The sequence below is a fragment of the Polyodon spathula genome, chromosome 4, assembly GCF_017654505.1.
Source record: "Polyodon spathula isolate WHYD16114869_AA chromosome 4, ASM1765450v1, whole genome shotgun sequence".
Lineage (NCBI taxonomy): Eukaryota > Metazoa > Chordata > Actinopteri > Acipenseriformes > Polyodontidae > Polyodon > Polyodon spathula.
The window spans coordinates 37,423,837-37,443,065 of NC_054537.1; the positions used below are offsets into that span (position 1 = coordinate 37,423,837).

A 19,229-nucleotide genomic window follows, 5' to 3' on the forward strand; every position below is an offset into this window, starting at 1 on the left:
GAGCTGTTTTGGGAACCTTGGGCCAGGGTTAGCTAAACTACAAGAATCACACAGCATGCAAAGAAGACAATGAGTGAGCGTACATTCAGTCTACTTCAGAAAACAAAGACAGGAACTTCAACTAATTATTGCGGAAGAATGGCACATTTACAAAATTACTTTCCTTGAACTTCATTTAACAGGCTTGTATTTTGCTATTAATTATGGTGTAATTTCTGGAGCCAGGCAATGATAACCTGGAGGAATTGTGCATTCAGGAGGCTGGGGGTGAAGATTTTCAGAAAAAACACCCTCTTGTTCGCACTCTTCTGGTTTGGCTTTTGGATTTTCATGAGTGCACTGATGTTTGTTAACAGGACAATCTTCTCTGACTACTGCACCGATGAGAAAAGTAAAAGGATTCTGGCAAGAGTGGTAGGATTATTATTATTATTATTATTAATATTATTATTTGAAAATACTTCAGATAGGTATGCATTGTTGGAGGATATGTTAGTAACAACAATCCAACTTGATCTAGCACCATTTAGAAATCGCAGGGGGAAAAAAGTTTCTACAGTAAATGCAAAGTTATTCACTAAGAAAAACTGCAAATATAAGCAGGTTACATCAAATGTATTTTCAGCTCATAATGAGGCATGAATATGATGATATAAAAAAAAAACTGGGTTACAGTTTGATAATGTAAGCTCTAATCAGGAGAAATGGTTGAATGGCACTTTTGTCTAATTTTCACTCTGCTGAGTTAAAAAGGCAGCAGGACTCAATGTGCTTCATTAGGACAGGGTTTCTGTTTCAAATTAATTTATGTACAATCTGAGGAAAAAAACACCAATTAGATTGACCTTCAAAGCAACAATTCTTTACATAATTTAATGTATATCTCCTTGTACTCAGTCATAAATATGCATGCTGCGCATATCACTGAGTATTCTTGAACAGTATGTCATGCAGCATGCTTTTCTAACGATGCTGAACCTCAAAATGTATTATTCTCCCTGTGCCTTTGTAATAGACTAACTTGTTCCTTATTTAGTTTGACACTGACGGATTGCTGAATTTCTGCACTGCTGGAAAGGCGGATCAAAATCTTTGTTCCGTATGCTGGTTTATTGTGTTTTAACACTACAAGAGTAAGATGCATACCATATTAACATTTGAGATTAAAACTGATGAACAGAATCAGCACTTCTTGATTGTATAAGAGATTATTTGCATTATACTATTCCACAAAATTGTTTTGCACAGCGGTGAGCCAATATAGGTTCCCATAGATTATGGTCATGGGATTTAGCTACCATCTAGACCCCTTACTTTTATTTTTGCCTAATAATGTACCCCAAACCAACCATTGTTCTATAATGTGTCGAGAGTACTGTATTTATTATTCTACTTGATATCTGGATGGATTCCTGGCTACACATCAATTGAACTAAATACAATTAGTTATTGGTTATGTAGGCACCACAATTTATTTCAATGTATTACATTTATTACCACAATGTATTTCGGTCTGTCACTATAGCTAGCTTTCAACATGTTTGTGATTATATACTGTAAATCACACAGAAAACTAAAGTATTAACATATGTATAAGACAGAAATCAGAGAAAAATTGTCTGTGGGGAACTGCATGACTTGTAAAAGTTATAAAGTTAGAGATTGTTTTGAAATTAAAAAACCTCCCCTTGAGAAAATATAATTTTATCAAAATAGGCTTTAAAAAACGAATATATTTCAGTAGTGTTATAAGTTTCACGAGCAGAGCCCTGAGGGTAATAATCGCATGGTACACATTACCAACATTATTTTGCTATAAAAGGTATAAAAGGTGTTCTTCAGAAAAGTGTTATACATTTATATTGGGAGAAAGGTTAGAAGTGTTAGAAGAAAGGAAAAAAAAAGAAATACAAACACCTAAAACATCTTGAATTGGAGAGATGGTTAGGAAGTGGCTGAGGCTACTGGGAGCGTTAGTGTTAAACTTCCTGGTCTGTGGCTGTCTACAGTTTTCTTCCTGTGGTTACAGAACACATAACTGAATCACGATTCCAAATTAAATTGGCTTTCTTACCTTCTTTTTCAGACATGACGTGGCCCGGCTAAAGATATATTTAGAACTGTTGATTGATTGACCCCCCCGGCACCGCTCCCCCCCCCCCACCTCCATCAATCAGACCTGTTTAAATGGTTCCTTTTATAAAACCAATTGCCTTTAGGACAATAATGGCAGTAATTTAAAGAGGCCAAAAAAATCTCAGAAAAAAACCCATTATTCTCCCACACAGTTCCTTCCTTTTGAAATAGTTCAGCACTAGACCTAGGAATCATATGAGATTCTATGTATTCTATCATTTTTTTCCCATTCATTTATTGTACTGTAGCTATATAAGGCACCTCAGTCTAAAAGTTTTACTGAATGTATATACTGAGTTGGAGAATGTATAGTGCTGGATTGTGGGTTACCCAAGTAATATTCAAGCAAATATATGCCCAGATCTTCTTTAACAATTTAACAATTGAGTGCCAAGAGCCTTGGCCTTATACAGTTAACCATTTGATCTCAGTATTCAAACCTTGTAGATTTGAATACTTGCTTACGGATGTCTGATGCTGTAAAAAGCAGTGGGTTGTTACAGCATTGCTCTCAACTTCCTTAAATCTTGCTGTTACTCCACTGTGTTTGCCAGTCATTGCTGCAGCACCATCTGTGTACAATCCAACAGACTTTTTCCATTTGAGACCCTCTGATTTAATGTAGGTATTTAAGCATTCAAAAATGGTAGCACCTGTAATTCTCTCCTTGAGCTCTTCACAAAATAACACATTTTCAACAACTTCTTCAACACATTCAACATACAAAATCCATGAGCTGTGCACATTTGACGATGTCGGTTCTTTCATCAATTTGAAGAGCGAACATGCAACTTTCATGAAGCTGTTCAGAACTGCAAACTTACATCGCCTGACATTTCTTCAATGCGCCTTTGTACAGTATTATTTGACAGTGATACATATTGGATCTTTTGTGCAGCTTCCTTAACTAGCATTTTCATATTTTTTTAATTAACAAAAATGCTCATGGACAAAGACAAACGTGCCCCAACATAGCACTAAATCAACAAGTAACATCTTACAGACTGTACAACACAAAAAGGTATGAACACTCATAATAAGTGCAGGAGTGGCGACGGTCACCAGTACCATCCCCTGGATCACGGTAAATGCCAGCCCTTTCAAGTGGACCAGTGGCCTGAAGTAGCCCCTCTCTTTCAGTCTGTGAAGGGTTTGTAGTCACGGTGGACCGCCTTGGAACTGCGGGAGGCCGTCCTGCACCGCCGATGGCAAGTCCCGTCCACAGACGAGGGCCTCCTGCAACTAGTGGTGCCCGCCTCACTCTGGTGCATTGTACCCCTAACCAACCACATCGCCATCAACAAAACGCTGGCCCACCTCCATGACCAGTACTACTGGGGATACTGCTGCCATGATGTGGAGACCCACTACCAGTGGTGCAACGACTGCACCTCCAAGACATGCACCCCTGCAGCAGTACCAGGTCAGAGAACCAATTTAGAGGCCACAATATAGAGCCACTGATGCCATGGGTCCTTTTCCCACCTCCGACAGTGGGTACCAGTTCATTTTGGCAGATGTAGACTACTTCACGAAGTGGCCAGAAGCCTATGCGCTGCCAAACCAGGCCGCACAGACAGTGGCAGGCAGGCTTATCAGCGGGTTCTTCTTCCGATTCGGGGTTCTCCACAAGCTCCACTAAGACCCAAGCAAGGGCTTCGGCGACGTCTACAAATGGCTGGGGCTTAGCAAGACCCTTACCACACCCCTTTACCCCTAAAGTAATGGTCTGGTTGAACACTTTAAGCACCCAACTGGCCATCGCCACCAGTGAGCACCAGCATAATTGGGCTCTCCACCTGTCACTGATCCTGCTGGCCTGTCGCATCAGCATGCAGGAGTCTACCCGCTGTACTCTTGCCCTGTTAATGATGGGGCAGGAGCTGAGGACACCAGCTAAGATCCCGTATGGGTGACCACCAGGAGCAAATATGGAATGTAATGTGACCAGTGCTTACAAAACCTGGATAGCACTCATGCCTTTGCCAAGGAACAGCTTCAGGCTGCCAGAATCCGACAGCGGTGGAACTACAAACTCTGGGCGAGAGGACACCACTTTCAGCCTTAGTAGTTGGTGTGGGTTTACAGTCCCCACAGAGAGAAAGGACGGTCTCCCAAACTGGACACTCCTTGGGTGGGACCTTGTACTGTGCTGCAGCGAGTGGGTGAGGTGGTCTACCAGGTGCAACTCTTCATCTAGAATCAAAAGAACATGCTCCACCGCAACCGCCTCATTGGTCCTAGTGTGCAGCTGAGGGCCAATGGGATGTGTCCGAAACCTGGTACGCTATTTTCATAAAGGGGGTGGGCTAAGCCTATAAGAAGGCGCTGCAGCGTTATTCATTGTAGTTGTTCTTGGAATGCAATGAAGCTGACTGAGCAGTGGTCTCTGTGTTGGTGCTGAGAGAGCATCCTGAAACTGAATAAAGCATTCAACTAAAAAGAGCATGTCTTCTCTATTTTCTGGCTCTGGCAAAATATATGTGGAAAAATGAATTTATACTTGGAAATACCATTTTTAGATTTTATTAAAACCTGGCGGAAGTGAATTTGAGGCATCAGGCAACAATAGTTGCTGTCAGCAATAGTTCCAAGTTCCACCTCCTCCGGCTTTTCCCCACACCCAACTGGTACGTAGAATATCGAAATTCCAAGTTTTTATTTTTATTATTTTTTTCAAAAGAAAAAATCACAGCCTTTGTTTTGCACATTTGGGTTGCCAGGTAATTACATGTCTTTTTAATTTTGAAGGCTTCATGCTTTCCTTTGAAAGCATTTCCAGGGTCAGGGTTAGAGCTGGATTGTTTTCAGGCCCACAAGCAACAAAGCCAAACTCAATGTAACTGTGGTCATATTTCCTTGAAACAGATTCGCTTTTCTTTTTAGATGGAGACATTGGACTTGTACTTAGATCGCTAATGTTCCCTTAGTTTAAAAACATATACATTTTAACAAAATATACATATCAATTTAACATTAAACCGTGCACTGTTTAGGTGAGGTGACATTCAGTTGGAGCATGTGATAGCTTTCTGGTCCAGAGCATTTTACATGCGGGTGGGGACTGTTTTGTTTTGTCAGAACAAAGATATTTAGGGCAACTATTTTACGATTAATTAAAAATCCATCTCACTGAAATGTCACAATATGTAACTTTCTCACATGTTGTATATATATATATCAATATAGTATATATATATATATATATATATATATATATATATATATATATAATATATATATATATGGTTGAGGCATTCATGCTTAGTATCTATTTAGTATATTACTCTGTTGTAGTTTGGAAAACAAATGTACAACCTTCTTTTCTCTGTAGTCTTAAAGGTAACACAACAAAATGTGGTTGATTTTCTTAAATTACAGATGGGCTCTTCACAAAGCTTCTGAACATACTGTATTGGCACTAATTGTCAACTACATCATTATTAAAACTGTGTTATTGTCAAACAAAAGCTACTTAAGTTGAACTTAGCTGCTGTTTTCTTTCATCTGATTATTATTCTTAGACTAGCTTAGTTTTGGATGACTGAGTAGCATAATTGTTTTCCCCTGATAAGTCAACTGGCCCTTTGCCTTGAGGGTGTGCTTTTGAGTTTATTAGCGTTTAGAATATGCATCTCATGAATAGCAGTGCTGAAAGTACATTGTGGTCAAGTGCCCTTATGATTAAAGACTATCAGACAACACTGTATTACCGGCATCTAAAAGGAAAGTTTCAGTCACAGCGAGTGTTTACTTGTAAAGATAAATGATAACCTTTTACACATGCATGCTTATACTTCAGATTTGTTCTTGTACTGTGGTGGAGACTTGCAGCTGCAGGGGGGTTTACCCTGAACTCTGGCTTGATCAACATCTCTGCTTTTCTTTGACCTGTGCCTTGGAATTTGTAAGGTCAGCAAAACAGAGTAGTGGCCCGGAAGAGAAGCACCTGTGTGGACCAGTGAGATTGCTAGCACAGATTTCATGAGGCAGAATGTTAACCATTTCAGTTCTGCACAGACATGTAGAAAAGGAAAAGGCATGCTGAGCATTTATCACCAGTTAAGGCAGAGCATTTGATTCTAAGTTGTTGGTAATCAGTGTGGTGGAATGGAGTCAGACTGTAAGTCTCAGCTTGTATGCAAGTGAGGGTTGACAACAGGCCAAAATACATAATTTAAATGATTTGAACTGTCTTCTGGAGATGATAAACCAAAGTCCAATTGAAAGAGTTAGAGAATGGGGGCTCTATTCACAAAGCTTTAACTCTGAACATTTTTTCAATGTCTGTTTTTATGAATACATTCAAGTTTCATATTTCTGAAACTGTTCTGGACTATTCACGGTTTTATGAAAAACAGTACAGAACAGTTTCATAAATATATTATTCATAAAAAACATTCTTAAACAACTTATAAGGTTTGTGAATAGAGCCCTGGGGTGCAGTCTTTGGAATCTGAAACTGAAAATATTTATTACATGTAGCACTGGATCATTGAGTGGATACTGGACTGTTTTCTTGCTATTTTGCAGTGTAAAACTAAATAAAATAAATCTGAAGAATTCAGTATCTGTTACTGATACAAATAGAAAATAATATCCTGATGAAGACACATTTGTGCCGAAACCGGTAGATCGCTATGTCTTTTAAAAAATATATAATAAAGAAATGATTTAATATTAATATTTTGTGTGTGCTTGTGGCAAAGTGGTGAATACGTGTAGGTGAGTGCAGTGCACAGCGGATTAATCACACAGACAAATGATTCACAGGTGCAAGAGTGTTTATTAATGGTTATAATTCCACACGGGTCAGTGAGCTTGGGTGCCATAGCTCCACCCCCTTCCTAAATGGCCAACTTCCACCTACCCTACGGAATAAATTGTCTTGCCATTTGCTTAAGGGTACTCTGTTCTTTCTTTCTAGTGCCCCCACGGGTCGGGAAGGAGATCTAACACCAAGCGTCGTTCGATCTCTGTCACAGCGCTACACATTTGTTCTTTGTATAAGCAAGAAACTGGATGTATGTTCCCGCTTGGCAGCACCTAGTTGAAGATAATGATATAAACTTCTCGAAGAATGCTTTTTTAGAGAACTTCTGTAGGGCAATACAGTTAATTTCAGAAAATAATATGTATTGTTGATTGTGGTACAAATTGTGGTTATGTTACCAAAGTGCAAGTGAGAAAATAATCTTATTCTGCATGTGTGATGTTCCAAAGCATATTTATTTTCCATATTTTAATGGCCAGCTGATACCACAAACACTACCCTTTCGATCTTTACCAACTTCAACGTCAGTATTCACTGCTGTTTTCTTTGTTTCAGTGTGATGGCTATAAGGAGGGAATCCTCACTGGCGATCTTTGTGAAGATCTGTGTGTCAGCAAGCAAGTGGTGTACCAAAGATGTCTTTACTATGAAAAGGGCAAAAAGGTAATTCAGGCAGACTGGCATGGTATTCCCATTATACTCAAATCAAAACTGGAAAACTTCTCATCCTATGACAATTTCGGAATGCTGGATTACCAGGAAACGCCGGATGTTTCCACAATGGATATTGTGTATTATGCAGCACTGGAGATTAAAAACTTGTTGGGGTTGGAACTGGAGAACACAACTATGCCAAAATTATGGAGCAAACATTTACAAGGGAGAGTTGAACCATACTCCAAGGCAGAAATGGTCACTATGTGGTCCCTTCTTCAACAGGAAGAGTATACTTTTTTCAAAATATTACAGGATTTGAGCAACCATGTTGTCAAGATACTGGGATCCTGTGGGCACTTTTATGCAGTGGAGTACCTTATAGCTGGCCATGCTTGGAATCAGAACCTCTTTTCCCTGGAAGAACTTTTTGATTCATCTGTAACAGGCCATCACAACAAAGCCTTAAATGGGGCTATACATAAAATTGCACTCAGCTTTTTAGACATGGTCAAGCACTTTGAAAACGATTTTTCCTACCATCTTCACCTCTGTGACATCAAACCAGAAAACTTTGCAATTAGAAAAGATTTGACGGTAAGATTGTCTTCTTATAGCAATAGGCCAGGTAATAATTGCATTTAACCAGGGTTAATCACATTGAGACATAAGGCTCTTTTACAAAGCAGGGAATAGTAACATTGCATATACAGCTGAGGCCAAAACTTTTGAATTACCTTGAATTTTAGGATTGCAACATAATAATATTAATTAAATAAAAAAAAACTATATGACCATAATTTAGATATTTTATTTAACATCACGTAATCAAAGAAACTACAAACTGATATTGCAAAAGTCTATCAGAAATCATACTAGTAGTACCGTATTTCATGTAGATTTCAAAAATGTCAGTTGTTTAAATTTTTGTCAGTTTTTCTTTAAGTATATGAAAATCTGCAAAGCGGTATGTAATTCAATGTTAATGTAACATTATTCAGCAGGTTTCATTCGACTTTATGATGCAAAGTTAGTTCATTTTATAGGGCAATGCAAAACATTTGGCCATAGCTGTACATCCCTACTGTTATACGAATGTAGTGCATTTCAAATAAACTGCTAAATACCGAACCTTTGTAAATAAAATAATTGTGGGGATAAAGTCTCTTGTTCCTGAATCAGAATATTAATACTGATAAATGATAACTATCACCCCTGCATAGATTGTTTAAAACACAGGGTAAATTCCCCACGACAATTCAATTATTGGTGTTTGTCCAGAGAACTGAAATTCAAGGTCAAACTCAAACACTGTACCACTGCATTCATTGGTTAAATTTTTTCAGATTAATTTGTGATACAACAGAAAACCAATATTTAAAAACTAACAAAGAATAAATTAAATGCCAGTTTAAAAAAACATTATGATTTTTTTCACCAGATGTAGTCAAGAGTACCTAAAGATTTAAATAAAAATGGTAATTCACAATGTTTTAGAAGATTGTGTGTAATGCATGTCAGTTAACAGTATTTTCTATTTTAATCCTAAAACAAGGACGTCAGACATTGCGTCTGTGCAGCTGTTTTATTTTACGGGTGCTCTGATATGTATAGTACATGTTTGGCAATGCCTTCTTTAGTTTCCCATTACATAATTTCCAAAACAGTCAAATATTATCTTTCATGCCTTTCTAAAGAGTCTTGCTGGGTGCTCCTTCTTCACACAGGCTTCTCAAGTCATTCTGTTCAGTTACAGATGGGTGTGACCTATTATGATTCCTGCCAAAGATATGACAGCCTGGTTTATTAATAATTATACCTTATAGGGACACACTCATTTTAACTTACTGTTTTTGTTTTATATATATATATATATATATATATATATATATATATATATATATATATATATATATATATATATATCCAAAGTGACTTACAGAAAATTAAACAAAATATAAAGATATATTCATTACAGGCAATAAAAATGCAAAACAAACACATATATACAATATATACAAAATAATTATAAATACAGAAAATACAAAAAGATATATAAATAGAAATTTCACAATAAACATTGAATAAGTCAGTTTTGAGAAGACGGCAAAAAGCAGTAAACGATTATAACCTGGTTTCACCACAGGGGGATGAGGGAAGTAAGGGAGTAAGTCGAGTGAAGAGAAGGCATAAGAAGTTGGGCAGTAGAGGATGAGCGGAGAGGGCAAGAGGGAATATAAGGACACACGAGAGTTTGGAGAGAGGAAGGAGCAGTATGATGAACAGAGTGATAGGTGAGAGCAAGGGTTTTAAATTGGCTGCAAGCAGAGATAGGTAACCAGTGGAGAGTGCGAAGCAGAGGGGTAGAATGGTTCGGAAAATACCAGATGAGCAGCAGCATTTTGAATAAGCTGAAGAGGGCAAATAGCTGAAGCAGGGAGACCAGGGAGGACAGTTACAATAATCCAGTCTAGAAAGAAAAGAGCTTTGACCAGGAGATGAGCTGTTGTTCTAAGTGATTTTGCAGCTGATGCATAGTTCACACACCCTACTCTCTGTAAGTCACCTTGGATAAAGGCGTCTGCTAATAAACAAATATTAAGTAGATAGAATAGGGCAGATTCTATAGATGTTGCTAAGAAAGAAACAATAAGTACATGTTAGTGAAGAGATGTGATGAGAATAAGAGAGGGAAGCATCCAAAATAACACCTAGGTTTCAAGGAGAAGGAGAAATATTAATAACATCAAAGAGGTTAGAGGAGAGAGGAGTAGAAGGAAAGTAAAAGAGGTCAGGTTTAGAAAGGTTGAGTTTGAAGTGATGTGTCCAAGATGAGATTGCTGAGAGACAATATGAAATGCAGGAGGAGTTATGAAAGTCAAAAGAAAAGAAATAAAGATCTGAGTATCATCAGCATATAGGTGATATGAGAAGCCAGATGAGGAGATAAGGGTACCGTGTGAGCGGGTATAGATTGTGAATAGAAGGGCTTCTAGGTACACCTGTAGAGAGAGAGAGAGAGTGAGAGAGAGAGAGAGAGAGAGAGAGAGAGAGAGAGAGAGACCAAGAAAACAGAAAATAATGGTTAGAAAGATAAAAGGAACACGAGGCAAAAGAAGTATAATTCCCTTAAAGAGAAAAGGATGGTTTGGCAGTTGACGTTGCTACAATATAACTTAGACAGTACAGTGAAAATAGCTAATTGATAATTACAGTTGATAGAAAAATGCAACATCTCATTCAACAGATGACTCATCAGGTATGCCTGAAAGCTGTTTTAAGTTCTACTTGCAATACCACACATTGAGGTTCCATTTCCAGTGCTGACACAGACCTATGATCTTTTGGTGTCAATCAATAAAAGCTATGTAGTGGGATCCACAGCTTGATTAATTTACTGTAATTATGGCTGACTGTTTGTGTTTTAGGTTGTTGCAATCGATGTAGACATGGCCTTCTTTGAGCCCAAAATGAGGGACATCCTTCAACAGAATTGCACAAATGACGAAGACTGTAATTTTTTTGACTGCTTTTCTAAGTGTGACATGCAGCGCAACAAATGTGGTGCAAAAAGGATAAACAGCAATTTGCAAGTAAGTTATTTTCTGAAACACAAGGTTTATTGAGGGATTGTGTGCTTTTGCAGTTTTGCACAATGGATCACAACAAAGTGCATTATCCACCATTTTATATAAACAATATAAAGCTATTAGTGTTATAATACTGGTAATAAATCATTAACCCTAACACTTCCCATAAAATAAAAACAACAGTACTGTCCAATACACTTAAATATTTTGTCAACAGTTCACTAAATAATAATCCAAAAATAGCTGCAGGCTTTTTAACCCTTTGAGTAGTGAGTTCTAAAATGCACTGCCGGTCCTACGGGAGTGAGTTTTTTTTTTTTTTCTCTCTACTGCACGTGCTTGATTGTTATGAGTACAGCATATAAACCAACTGAAAGCTATATGTATGTTTGTAATGAATACTAATGAAATACAGAAAAATCATTTTTACCATAAATAAATAACATGTAGGTAATAAACAATAAACAACTGGGGGGAACAACCACAACAACACATCCTAACAAAAACTAGAAAGAGAGAGAGAGAGAGAGAGAGAGAGACATGAATAAAATCATATCCGGGTAAACAGGTTGTGGGGGTGGAAGGAGTGAGTCTAATGCTTCAGCGCATGATTCTCCTTGAAGCATGGAGAAACGCACAGAGCTTGGCGCCGCCTCTTCGCTGTCACTTGATGTTGATGGTAAATATTCTTCGCTTATGTCTTCACTGACACACTCGCTTACATCTGATTCAGTGTAAGAATTGTATGTATTTGAATTTATGTTGGAATCTGAATTCAGTATAATTAATAATATTTTTTTCTCACTGAGCGATTTTTCCCAGTTTACAAATACTACTGACATTTGTGTGACTGGGATAATTACATGTAATTCAGTCAATATCTGGCAGAGGGATTCAAGGGACCAATAAAAGGTGTTACAGAAACCTTGTATTACAATATCATGTGATCAGGGGTTTTGTAGGCTCAGTAATTCAAGTTTAAATTTGCAGAATGTACTGATAAGTTTTTACTCCCTGGGGACCAGACAGCAGTAAACGTACAGTTGTACATTCATACAACTCAAAGGGTTAAATAATAGTAGGAATAATTAATGTTAAATTCTTTGGAGTTCAAGTGGTATGAGCCAAGGCTTTGTTCATTCCTAATCTCACCTGTCTATCATCTTTGACTAATTTCACCTTTCTATAATCACTGACTCCCTATTTAAACCCAGTCACAGCTCAACTCTTTCTCTTGCATTGTGTTTTGCCCATACAGAGAGAGAGAGAGAGAGAGAGAGAGAGAGAGAGAGAGAGAGAGAGAGAGAGAGAGAGAGACCATTACATTGATTATCATGAATGAAACCTTGCCTTTCTGACTTCCCCACGATACCGTTTTCAACTCCTGAACCTTTAACTACCCGATCTGGCTTTGACCCTTTTTCATAAGATTTTCCTATTTGGCTTTGACCTTGCAGCATGACTACCCTGACTGATTATCGAACCAAGACTGGACACGACACCGAACATGGATTTATCTGCCTCATCTTCTTCCGACCCAGAGAATCCACAGTGTATCGCGGTATATTGTTCCTTTGTTTCAGCCCCTGACCCAAAGCTTTCCCAGCTGCACTGTTCCAAAAGGAAACGCCGACAGGATCCCTTCCCTGCCCAGCTTTTCTTTAAGAACTCGGCCGTCACCAGACTATTAAAAGCATTATTTCATTAGGAAATCCAAATTCCACCTGGAAGCGATCGGACTACATTATTTTTACTTTCGTGCATGTCTGTTTCAGCGAAGCCCATTTTTTCCACTCGCCGCCCTGCCCCTGCTTGCTCTGCAGCTGCTACAACAGCTACATCACTACTTCAGGGCTGTCTGCAAGTATAACAGAAGCCCAGCAGCTGAAGACGCTATGGCAGAGCTGTATCAAAAAATTATGGATGACATGAAGCAGTTTATGCAGGCTTTTGCAAACGCTCTGTCTGCAATAAATACTCGTCTAGATGGTATAGACGATCACTCCAGCACTGTTGCAGTTCCTCCTTCTGCCTCTCATGTGCCAATCTCCGCCCCCACTTTCAACGCATCATCCATTTCAGTGGCTCCCTTGCTCACCCCAGCCCAGGCAGCTTTGGCCTCGCCCCCTCTCCCATTCATCGGTGTTCCAGAGTACAATCTGGCTACAGCATCCACTTCAAGCTCCCAATCAGCAGCAGCCCTCAGACATCACGTCCTCTCCTCGTTGATCCGAAGACAAATAATTGAAGGTAAAGACTTCAAGCTGGTTAACATTCTCATCACTGCATCTGAATTTATTCATCGCAGAGATTTATCAGTCACGCTGAAATCCCACTATCCTCGCCTGCTTAAAAATCTGTCCCTTAGTGAGTTCATTCTCGCATATTCCTTTTATCGAGACATTCTGTGTGCTGCATACTCCCATCGCCGCCAGGAGATGGACCAATATATGTTTTATGTTATAGAACTATCAGTGAGATATGGGGGCACTATGTTCTACGACTACCATAAAACATTCTCTGTAAAAGCAGATGCTATATTGGCTAACAACAATAATAATGTTGATTGGTCTGCCCCCAACACAGATCTACTCAACTGCATTTTCATTTTCAGTGGGGTCAGGGCAAACACATGCACCGCACACTCATCGGACCTGTGCCCAAAAGTGGCAATGGCAACCCTATCCACATCAGCAACTGCATCTCACCTCCAATTTCTGCCCTCTTCCCCCTCTACCGATCCGTAACTAAAGACAAATATGGCCGCCCCATCAAATTTTCTGGATCCAGTCTCCACCCCCATCAACATTACAGTCCTAGCCAACGAACTGAGTCTCTAATTCAAGCCAAGATGGGCAAAGGATATTGGCCAGCCCTTTCCCAGCTCCGCCATTTCCCGTCTTCAGGTTTAGCCCCATCGGAATAGCGACCCGCAAAATACAATTCCCAATACCATTAAATCCATTTAAGCAGCAGGCCACAGCGACTGGCTCACAAAAGCAGATAATTCAGGTGCTTTTATAGTCAGGCCTTATTCCTTTATCCTTCTGCCACTTGTTTGGGATCTGCTGGGAAGCTAAGCTCAGTTTCCCATAATTTCATGATCCAAGCTCACCATCTTCCAGGCAGCTACAATAATGCAGCTGATGCTTTATCTCGTCTACAGGTAGCCAAGTTCCGCAGCCTGGTTTTAGCAGCAGTTCTGTCTCCCCTTTAAGTTCCACTGTTCCAGCAGCTCATCTTCAATTGAATCCAATCTCCTCCTATCAGCAAGATTCTATATGTTAGCAGCCCTCTCCCCATCTAGCTGCTCCTCTTACGCAACAGGGTGGGCAACTTTTTCCATCTTCTGTGCTCAGAACAGGATATCCCCTACACCCTTTAATGAAAACTGGATCATAGCTTTCATCGTTCATGCTTGGGACACTGCATTTATCTCCAACCTCTATAAAATTATTTACAATTACAATTATTTGTTTTCTTTCAGATTCTCTTTTTCTCCTTATGTCAAGGCTTCATAGGAGTCATTCCGTCCTCCGAGGGTTGAACCCAATCGGTAACTGGGATCCAGTCGCAAGGCTCTGCCTATAACAACTCTACGAGAAGTCAAAGGACTCTGTATTTTCAGGGGCCCGGAGGCTGACTCCATAGGGAAAGCTGTATGCAGCAATTAAAATACATTGAGCAATGTTGGTTTCGGTGGTTAAGGGCTGTTGCCTAGGATATTTAAACATGCACAGCCCCTGCTATGAGAAATGCTAATTAAACATGTCATCAGGACACTTAAAAGAGGCTGCCCACTGAGTAAAATCAAAAGAATAATGACAGGCCTTTTTTTTTTTGTTGTTGTTTTTTACTGAATTAACCCCTATTGTGCGAGCACTTGAAATAAAAAATAAATAAATAAATAAAAAGATCTGTTGAATGTAACATTTAAGCAGGTCTCTACACAAATAAACTACTCCAGTTAGTACAACAAAAGTGTAAGTATGAGTAATTCTGTTTTGGAGGCATGATGCACAGTTTGGAAATGGAAATGTCATAAATCAATTTTCCATCTTGGGAATTGTCTTTCCTAGCATCGAAGGAACTCAGAATTTTTGGAAATCCTAATTTGGACATGGATATTATGGTTGGGCACAGTTTTCATAAAAAGCAAAGACTATCACCAGATGTGATATTCTCTCAAGTCCATCTTTAGCACAGCTGTTACTTAACAAAACAAAACAAAAAGTTAAAACAAATAATCAAACGTTTTTTGATAACTCCTGAATGCTTTAAGTTAGGATTAATCTCTCTTATAATTACAGTCATTATTAATTGTGGTACAGTGCACAGATGCAGATGGTTTTTCAAATTGTGACATTGTAATGTTGTTGTTTGGTTCTAGACAGTCATCCACCATTTTAAAATGTTGTGGGTATCCCTTATATGTTTCCCATAATAAAAGCCTAGCAAAGTGTAATAAAACCCAGTGGAACCGTGGTAAATCATAGGTATGCACTGTAAAGCCCAGAGAGGTATGGTAAATGCATAGTAAAACCATGAGAAAAGCATTGGAAAACTGCAAAATTACTGAGCCAAATCACTGTGGTAAACTTTTAGAAGGTATATTATTATACCTTCTAATTTTAAAAAGAAAGTATACTTAGATTACATTTTTATTTGACGTTTGTCATGAATATGAGAAAACTAATAGTGTTCCTTTCAATACATATCTTACAATGCTTTTCTGCTTCAGCAGTATTGTAATTCAATTTAATGTTCCTTATTCTAAACAACCTCAATGTGGTCATAGTTGAAATACAATTAAATATTTACCTTGTATGTATAAATATATACATATTTTATTTCAAATGTTTTCAGAACAACAAAATAACTTATTTGGAATGAAGTTGAAGATTTTTTTAATTTTCTCAGAATGTGTGTCATGTTACATCCTATAGCTACCTGTAGGTAATATGTATTGTTGATCCTGTCTCTTATAATTTGGTATATGATTGGGAAAGAGGACTACGAAGGGAATCTGAGAAACAAGCTGACACTTTTATGTTATAAGAGACATGGTCAACTTTACATATTAACAGGTCACAAAGAATAGAACCAGGGTCCACATGTGGAAGCTGAAGGGTGCTGAGAGGAGAAGGAGCTTTTCATAGAAAAGAGTGCTGAACCATTGGAACAGGCTGCAGGACAGAGTTGTTGATGCAGAGACTATAGGATCCTTCAAGAATAGACTGGATGCTGTCATGAACAATACTGTATAACCCTCTCTGTGACTACAATAAGATCTTTAGCTCGCTGTCTGGAGGAAGAGCGCTCCATTTAGCCATGGATTCCTATGGAGTGCTATCCTGGCACCTTTGAGAGTGAGCATAGGTGGGCCGAATGGCCTTTTCTCGTTCTAGAATTTCTTATCTTTTTATTATAAACCACGTTTTTAATTAAAGTAACACCCAAAGCAATGTAAATACCATTACCCTTGACTTTCGTGGAATAGTCTACATTAATGGAAAGATATGATACAGAGAAATGTTCTGGAACCGGGCATTTGAACTGGCTGAGATTGGCTTCATGATTTCTATAGCAACATCATCCCAATCTGGATGACATAGTTGCACATTGGCAAGCAGCTATTTCTGGGGAAAGTTTAACTGCTAGTGGAAATGTCTTCGAATTTTCTTTTAGTATTATTGTATATACCGCCATTGGATGTTTTATAGTTATGGATGCTATACTGTAACAAATTGGATAGGCAGCAAGGTTGTTCTTCTAACATTTGGTGTATTTTGTTTTGCATTCTGTTTGCACCAGGTGATCTGTGACAAGATGTTCCGCCACTGGTTCTCCCCCAGCCTGATAGGCCCCAGGGCCAGCCTTCCTCTGCAAGTCGAGCTGCAGAAGGCCGTGCAGAGGTGTGCTGTGCCAAGTGAGTACCCAGATAACAAGAAAGATCATCAGACCCTCTTCAAACAGCTGTATGAGCTGCTTCAGGCTAGCCAGAGACAATTACAAGAATGAAGGAGACAGAAAACCTGCTCTAGATGCCGCTGCTGATTCTGTCCTGACCTGTCGGTGAGATGAGGTTAAAAGTATGCAGACAAGCCTGGCTCTTTTGAAATGTGGCCAGCCTCTGCCCTGTTACACACGTAATTCAATAATTAATTCGTAATTAATCTGTTTTTCTGAGTATTTGGTGGGGTTTTTTTTTAGTTTGTTTTATATTAACAAATAAATCATTTACATGCATGTATATTTCATTTAGTAAAACATGAATTATGTTTTGGAAATCTGGCGGTGGTTATTTCTTGGAAAACTGAATGCTTGTTAGACATTATTTTGGGAAAATTGCTAATAAAATTACACTAAAGTAATGAGAACTATTAAAGATGATAGCTCAAGATTTATTATAAGATTTATGTCCAAACACTGACCATATCTATACTGGTATAGTCATGCTTGTAATTTGTAGACACCCCCTGGTCTGCCCTGATCACAAATCCAGATATGCTGCGCTTTCAAAAAAATGACATTTATTTAGTGATTTTGTCCTGTTAAAAATGGGAAGTAGAAAACAGAGCCCGTTGTTCTGCTTGTTTGCATGGCTGTGTACTGTGCTTCTCCATGACAATATTTCATGAGCCTTCACAGTTAGGCTATGTTGATGGTAAATTATACCATATTAAGTGCCCTTCAGTAATTCACTGCCTCATTTTTTGATAGCGGAAAAAGAGAAGTGCAGTGTTTTGTGCTTTATTGATCAGTCACTAATAACATGAAAATAAAAGTATTGCATGAAACAAACATAAGTAGATCTTATGTTAGATCAATATTTGACTAGGGGTTGGCTCAATAAATCAGAATATGAATTTCTGAAAGTAGATTATCCTATATGTCCATTTTGCTGTCTTTCAAAAATAAATAATAATCTAATCAAACCCCCAGGAAGACCGATTGTATCTGGTATAGGTTCTATAATAGAACCCCTACGCCTGTATATTGATTTTCATTTACAACCATTTGTACAGGAATTACCTTCACATCTTTTTGACACATATGATGTTCTAAATTGCATTAAGGAAATGAGAGTGGAAGAGAGCCATATCCTTGTGTCATTGGCTGTAACTAGTCTATATACCAACAGCCCACATAGAGGTGAAATTGAAGCTGTCAAATTTTATTTAAACTCTACAACTAGGGAACAAACTCATCATTCTGAACCGATATTGGAATTATTGGATTTTTGTTTAAATTCAAATTATTTTGCGTTTGAAGGTAAATACTATTTACAAATTAGAGGCACAGCTATGGGAGTAACTTTTGACCCTAGTTATGCAAACATGTACATGGGATGTTGGGAGAAACATTTTATTTTGAATGATACTAATGCCTTTGTGCCATACATCGCTTTGTGGAAACGGTATATTGATGGCTTATTACTAATCAGGTTTGGTTCTAAGATACAACTTGAACAATTTGTGGAATACATTAACTTAGTTGATAACAATTTACAACTTACCTATGATTTAGACATGCACAAAATTCATTTTCTAGATTTGGAAATTTACAAGTATGACAACAAGTTACACACTGCTGTATTTGGTAAACCAACAGATTAAAATTCATTGTTAATTGCTAATAGTCATCATCCACGTTCCCTGATAAACAATATACCAAGAGGGCAATTACTACGTGTGAAATGAAATTGTAGTACAGAGGACCAACTTGCTGTCAAAACCGAGAAAATTTATGAGGATATAAAAAAAAAAAACTATAAAAGAAATTAAACATATAGAAAGGGAATCATTACTTCAAAAGAAAGTTAAAGACCATCGTAATTCCAATATGATTTCCTTTTCAACTGAATTTAACTACATTTCAGATGATATTAAAAAGATAATCTGCAAACATTGGCATGTTTTGAAATGTGATCACTCTTTGAGACAAGTAATACAAGAAAACCCACCTCGTGTTACATTTAAATGTGCCAAGTATACAAGGGATATCTTGGTGCATTCCTTTAGTCCTAAAATAGAACATCCTCAAACTTGGCTTTCAAATGAAGCTCCTAATGG

The 19,229-nt window shown here is 38.2% G+C and overlaps 1 protein-coding gene across 3 annotated transcripts; it reads left to right on the forward strand.

Moving 5' to 3' along the window:
• On the forward strand, positions 1 to 17,296 carry LOC121314505 (divergent protein kinase domain 1C-like). Of its 3 annotated transcripts, none has more exons than XM_041247864.1 (4): positions 1 to 414; positions 7,466 to 8,161; positions 10,993 to 11,157; positions 16,969 to 17,296. In XM_041247864.1, the coding sequence occupies exons 1-4, from the start codon at positions 229 to 231 to the stop codon at positions 17,173 to 17,175; spliced, it is 1,254 nt and encodes a 417-aa protein (XP_041103798.1). In that variant the 5' UTR covers positions 1 to 228; the 3' UTR covers positions 17,176 to 17,296. The 3 variants fall into 3 exon arrangements, with proteins under 3 accessions (XP_041103798.1, XP_041103800.1, XP_041103799.1); XM_041247866.1 differs by lacking the exon at positions 16,969 to 17,296 and adding an exon at positions 12,612 to 13,634; XM_041247865.1 differs by lacking the exon at positions 10,993 to 11,157.
• The last annotated feature ends 1,933 nt before the right edge of the window (positions 17,297 to 19,229 follow it).

What these genes read in the sequence shown, in the direction of transcription:
- LOC121314505 (XM_041247864.1), top strand. Translation starts at nt 229, where the DNA reads ATGATAACCTGGAGGAATTGTGCATTCAGGAGGCTGGGGGTGAAGATT. An exon ending in AAAGGATTCTGGCAAGAGTG is followed by an intron (nt 415 to 7,465) that starts GTAGGATTATTA and finishes TCTTTGTTTCAG; the next exon opens with TGTGATGGCTATAAGGAGGG. An exon ending in GGATAAACAGCAATTTGCAA is followed by an intron (nt 11,158 to 16,968) that starts GTAAGTTATTTT and finishes TGTTTGCACCAG; the next exon opens with GTGATCTGTGACAAGATGTT.